Source organism: Psammomys obesus, unplaced genomic scaffold (assembly GCF_907164565.1).
Source record: "Psammomys obesus unplaced genomic scaffold, mPsaObe1.curated_primary_1811, whole genome shotgun sequence".
In the NCBI taxonomy this organism is placed as follows: domain Eukaryota; kingdom Metazoa; phylum Chordata; class Mammalia; order Rodentia; family Muridae; genus Psammomys; species Psammomys obesus.
In genome coordinates this window covers 3,527,005-3,533,004 of record NW_026585587.1, presented here as the reverse complement: position 1 = coordinate 3,533,004, position 6,000 = coordinate 3,527,005, and the positions used below count along the sequence as shown (strand labels likewise).

Sequence of the window (6,000 nt, the reverse complement as noted above, 5' to 3'; positions counted from 1 at the left end):
CCGCCAGTCTGGTGAGACAGAAAGGACAGCGATCAGCGAAGTCTTAGCTGGCAGCTGCCCACGCTGTCACTGCTGCTCCGTAACCGGAGGCAGGGATGGCTGCAATTAAGCACCCTAGGCTACTGGGTTCTGTTTGTTTGTCAAGAAGCAGGGTCTCACTATGTAGCCCAGGATTACTGTGGATTTCTCATCAACCTGCTCTGCCTCTCTCCTGAGAAATGGGATTAAGCCTTTAAAAAATTCTTTCTTTCTTTTCCTTCTTGTGTATGGGTGTTTTACCTGTGTGTGTGTGTCTATGTATCACCTTTGTGCAGTGCTGTTAGAGGCTGGAAAAGGGTATCAGATCCTCTGGAACTGGAGTTACTATGAGTCACCATGTGGGTAATGGGAACCAATCCATTCCTTCTTTTGTCTTTTGGTTTTTCAAGACAGGCTTTCTCTGTGTAGCCTTGGCTGCCTTGGAACTTACTTGTAGACCAGCCTGGCCTCGAACTCACAGATATCGGATTCCCTCTGCCACCTGAGTGCTGGGATTAAAGGCATGTGCCATCATCTCCCAGCTGCTACTTCATTCTTAATTGGTACAGTAAGAACCAGGGTCCACATCAGCATTGTTTCCCAGACAGCATAATCTTTACACACACACACACACACACACACACACACACACACACACACACACACATACACATACACATAAAAAAAAAACTTAACTTTTAAAAGTTACAATACAGTTTGGACAAATTAAGCTTATTTTGAACATGCAAACCAAAGGATAAAACAGAATTAAAATTTAGAGTTTTAGCTGCCCATTTCAGTATTTTTGGTTGAAAGCCTAGCCTTCAGTAGCTGAGCTATCTCTCCAGCCCATGCTGCCCCCTTCTATGTAACTTTTATGACTCCTATGTGAACCCACCACTAGAAAAACCTCTGAAATCCATTTAAAAACAGATGACTTAAATGAAATAAGCATTTATTCAGTCCTTAACTACAATTACATAAGGTTCCATATGATCCAATAAAATAATAATATCTGACACATTTATTCTCTGTCAAAACTTTCATGGTTAGGAAGTATCATAATAGCCAAAGGTAACTGATTTTTATTTTCTAAATGCAATGTAATAGTATATATGTTGTCCTTAAGATGAATAGAAAAAATAACATACACAATAATATATGTTATGTGGGGGCATAATTAAGAACTTTTTTCAGATCTTGAATTTAATAATAGTATGAGCTTATATTTAATGTTTGTTAGCCAAATACAGTTTTAATATAATTACGTATACATGCATTATCTATGTATCTATCTACATACATATATATAGCCAGAGTTAACTCAGTTTTCCTAACTCTTCTTCTGTTTTCCAGGAGGCTTATGAAGTGGCTCAAAAATAAACTGTCTATAAATCTTCATGTACCAGAAATAGCTCAGAACTAGAATGCTGATGAACGTGATCATCAGGACAAAAAGAAAGGAAGCTACTAGGTAGACACTCGGGCTGGAATAAAAACAACAACAAAGACATCATCAGTAGTCATTTTTCACGCTCTGCCTGTTAAGGTACTCAGTCCCACTGAAGACCTAGCTCGCATCTGTCCCCAACATGGTCAAATGCTCGAGGCTGACCAGGGAGACTGGAGTGATCAGTAGGAGAGAAAGGAAGCATGAACACATTCTGTGGAGTGGTGCCCGGGAGGGAAGCTGGTGTGGGTGGGAGTCAGCTGGTCAAGCCTGGTGGAGGAGGAAGTGACTGTGGCTGAATAGAGTATGTGTGGGGCTGTGGAAGCATGAAGAAGCCCGGAGGTCCTCCCATGGCCTTTCTGTGTGACTGGGACACCAGAGCCGGACAGCACGGTTGGAAATGAGGAGAGGGAGGTGCGGGCGTGGGAATGTGGTTCAGTGGTAGGGCCCTTGTCTACCAGGAATGAGGCCTTTCGTTTGCTTTGCAGCCCTGAGGTAACAAAAGCAAAGGAAAAAAAGAAAAAGACCTTCCCCCAAACAATGCCCCCCCCAAAAAAAAACCAGGGTGGCATGCATCAGATAAGAAAAAGCTTACAGTAAGTAGAGTGTGTGGAGTTTAGGCAAAGGACAAGAGGGAGTTTCATGGTGCCTAACAGGATGGATCCTGACTTAGTGTGAAGCATGAACGGGGAGGGGTGTGTAAACCAGCTTTAGGGTATTTGTAAGTGATGATGTGGGTGAAAAATGGAGAGACCTGGTTAGGTCCAAGATACATTTCAAAGTTACACCGGATTTGTCTTGGCAATTGGTAAGATGTAGCATTTCAGGAATCAAAGAAAGAACGAGAACTGCCAACCATGAAGATGGTGCCACCACGTGCTGGAAGTTCAGAGAGAAGGAGACACTCAGAGAGGCCTGGCCTTAGGGAGACCTTCTAGGCTCGCCTGGAACTCCTGGGCTTAAACACTCCTTCCACCTCAGGCTACAGAGTAAGGGGAGCCACCCCTCCAGGCGCAGGGTCTGGTTAAATGGCTTGTGGTAACTGAGCATTTGTGGATGTGTGTGAGGGCATGTGTCAATGTCTGTGTGTCTTTGTGTGTGTGTATCTGTGAGAGCATGGGTGAACATGTGTATATGAGTTTGCATGGGTATGTGTTTGATTGTGAATGTGTAAATGTGTAAGAGTGTGTGTGTGTGTGTGCATGTGTGTATGTGTGTGTTGGAAGCTACTGTCTGCTGAGGGTCCTTCAGGCCTCTTCAGCTAGATTCTGCAGAGGTACCTCCCATGAGGAGAGATTATTTCTTAGTCCAGACATGTGTGTGTTTTTTTTTTAATATATATATTTGGGGTTTTAATGTCTGACTAGAGCAATGTGTTGTAATTTTACAGTTTCTCTGGGCCTGCAGTTATCTTCGTGTTTTTTTGTTTTTGTTTTTCTCCTCTATGGCCAAGCAGATGGTTCTTTCTTGGACCCATCTTCTCTCTACTAGGCATTGTGCTGAGTGGAAGGATCAGGGGTTCCAGGCCAGCCTGGGTTAGGAGATTTTTGTTTCAAAAAAGTAAAAACAGGAAACAAATACAAGCAAACAAATACAAATGGCAACCGTTAGGTACTGCTCATTACCTGGGAATCACTCCAAAGGTCTCAATCGCAAAAATAGCTGTTAGGTTACAGAAACTGCAAATTAGAAAAGGTAATGTTGCAGATTAACTTAGATGCGTTTAAAATATCCACCTCTATGGTAACAGTCAGATCACATAGAATGTTATTAAGGTGTCATTTTCTTGACGAGGACACAAGGGATGTATTTAACAGGACAGTTATGATGGCTTTCCCATTGGTGCATCCTTAGGCTACCGTGAGATTCCTCAGAGCTTGTCAGCGTAACCAGGCTGTCCTCACAGCATTACACACTCTGGGTAGCAGTTTCCAAGGCAACGGTCACAATGACTTTAATAATAACAAACAATCATCAGCATCTTCAGAAGTACTCCACAGTTAAGCATTGCATACTGAGCCCCGGGTTCACGGAAGATGGGTGCTATCTGAGCATGTGCTACTGTGTGCCTGGGGTTGTGCAGAATGCCGATACACACTGTGTTAGGCCTCGTGAGAACCCTTGCAGACGAGGGAGCGGAGGCTCACGGTGGTCTAGGCAACCAGCGGAGGCCTGCAGTTGTCTGAGTGGCAGCACTGGGAATCTGGATTCTGAGTTTTCCGAGTTAGAGGGCTAGGCTCCATCTGAAGGAGGCTGGCTCCCCTCAAGAAGCTGAGAGGGTTAGGAGCTTGGCAGATGGGTGCCATCATTTCCAAAGTTACCGAGTCCCACGGCTCAGCATCTTGCTTTGAATGAGACAAGATGTGGCTAGATAAACACTCATGGAACAATTTTATCTACCTTTGTGGGGGAGAAGACAGAAGAAAGGGCTTTTACCAGCGCAGTAGGGCTTTTACCCAACATCTCAGAAGCTATGAAGATAGGGGTTGTTGACTACTTACAAACAGACTGGCAATTTGGTTAGTTCTGAATTTTGCTTTGTGTGATCAGAACTTGAAAGGGTCACTGCTCGGTGACAGAAGACATAGTCGGTTGGGCCTGGTAGGACATGCAGATAATCACAAAACTGGGAAGGCTGAGGCAGGCGGTGGCAAGTTCGAGGTTAAGCCTCACTCAACTGTGAAACCCTGTCTCAAAACAGACACAACTCCCCAACACACGGCACCAAAACTGACGTAGGAAGTAGACAAGGCCCTCATTTTAACCAGACGCTTTGACATTCGTCTTTCAGAAACCGACAGGGCAAGTATATGGAAAATATGTTTATCGAATTAAGTCTGTGGTATCAGAAATTCCTTATTTTATTGTACAGGCATGAATCTGTCTTAACTCTTCTCATTGCTATGGCCAAACACCTGAGAGAGACAACTCGAGGAAGGAAGGGTTTGCTTCGGTATAGTCCATCGTGGTGGGGGGAGGGACGCAGGACAGCTGGTCACCTGAACCCACGTGATGAATCAGGGTGTGGCGGTCACTGGTGCTCAGTGCACTTCCCCCTTTTTGTCCAGGTGGGACCCCAGCTGGTAGAATTGTACTGCCCACACTTTTAGGGTGGCTCTTCTCCTTCCCTTCCTCAATTAGCCTAATCTAATAAAACTCCTGCAGACGTGACCGGAGACTCATCTCTTCGGTGACTAGATCCTCTCAGGTCGACAACAGCAATCGTGCGTGACAAAGTGTAAGGACTGTTTACACAGGGCTGCTGGGGTCAGTTTATTAGATAGGAGTTTCTCTTCCACCTTCAGGCAGCACCCAGGAGGAACTAACTGTTCACAACAGCACTGAGGATCACATCGGTGTCAGAAGCTGAGTAGGGTCCTGAGGTTCCAGGAAAGGGATGCTGCTAGAGGCCAAGTGGATTTACAATTAGAGGGAAAAAGTATGGTTCCCATCAGAGAAAATGCTGTTCAAATGACTGGGCTGGAATGAATCTTTGGATATGGATAGCTGACTGTGGACCCTCTTTGGCTGCTATGACAAGGGATGGGGTTGAAGCTTAGTGGTAGACTTCTTGTCTGGCATGTGCGAGGCCTCAGCTCAGTTCCAGAATTGCAGATAAGTAAGCAAATGAAGATACATGAATAAAATCAACGAGGCATACCTGGAGTAGGGCCCTCATAGAACGTGAGCGCAGTGGAGACACTGCCAAGCTCGTGTCATGGAGATCGACTTTTAGGTTTGTTTCCTCCTCAGAAGGGAGCCAATGTCTGCCAGGACTTTTCTGCCAAAGTCACACCCCTTTTTGGAGGAAGTCTATCCCAGAGGCTAGTGATTCAGAGGTACAAAGACCTTGCCCCTTTTCAGAACAGCTCTGCCAGGCACCCCCGGCCCAGCGCTCCCTGTGGAATCAACTGAAGGCCTCCCTGGAGCTGCAGTTTTACTTCCTGCTTCCTCCCCTTCCCCAGTTTTACTTCCTTCACCCTCTCTAAAGCTGGCGATCTTCAGACCACCTCTGAGGAAACCTACGTCTGCTTCCTGGGGAAGCTGAGCTGCAAACCGCTAACTGCCTCTCTCTCCCCAGGTCATCTGGGGAACTCCTCAGAAGATTGGAGAATCTGGGGCGCCGGTGAGATTTTCATGAGCTCAGCAGAGGCTCTTCCCTGGGTTGTGTAATCATAGACACATAGCCAGTAAGCAGCCATTCATTTGACAAAAACATTTCTCTCCTCAGTGTTCCACCAGCCTCATAGGCAGAGAGAAACAGAACGGTTTGTCCCCTAGGACTACCTCCACTCTACGAACTGCCTGTCAGAGAGCTTGGTCTTGGACAGTACCCCGTGGGACATGATCTTGATCCCTTATAGTGGTGACGTAAGGTGTAAATTCAGGTGGTGATACCTGGGTAACATAAGAGAGATAAATTCCACACACGGGGGTGGGGGCACATGATAGGCCTTTGAGGATGAAGGACAAGTCCTTGTTCCCTCAGAGCATGTCCAGATAAAAGGATCATCTTGTTTTATCGTTCTGCT

General features: G+C 45.7%; 1 protein-coding gene across 1 annotated transcript in view; it reads right to left on the bottom strand.

Moving 5' to 3' along the window:
- Positions 1 to 1,351: 1,351 nt before the first annotated feature.
- Positions 1,352 to 6,000, bottom strand: part of Catspere (catsper channel auxiliary subunit epsilon) — an 83,754-nt gene continuing 79,105 nt past the window's right edge. The window contains exons 21-22 of the mRNA XM_055609923.1: positions 3,094 to 3,147; positions 1,352 to 1,505 (exon numbers count right to left, since the gene is read on the bottom strand). Of these exons, the coding sequence (XP_055465898.1) occupies positions 1,352 to 1,505; positions 3,094 to 3,147 (208 nt within the window). The remainder of the gene's footprint in view (positions 1,506 to 3,093; positions 3,148 to 6,000) is intronic.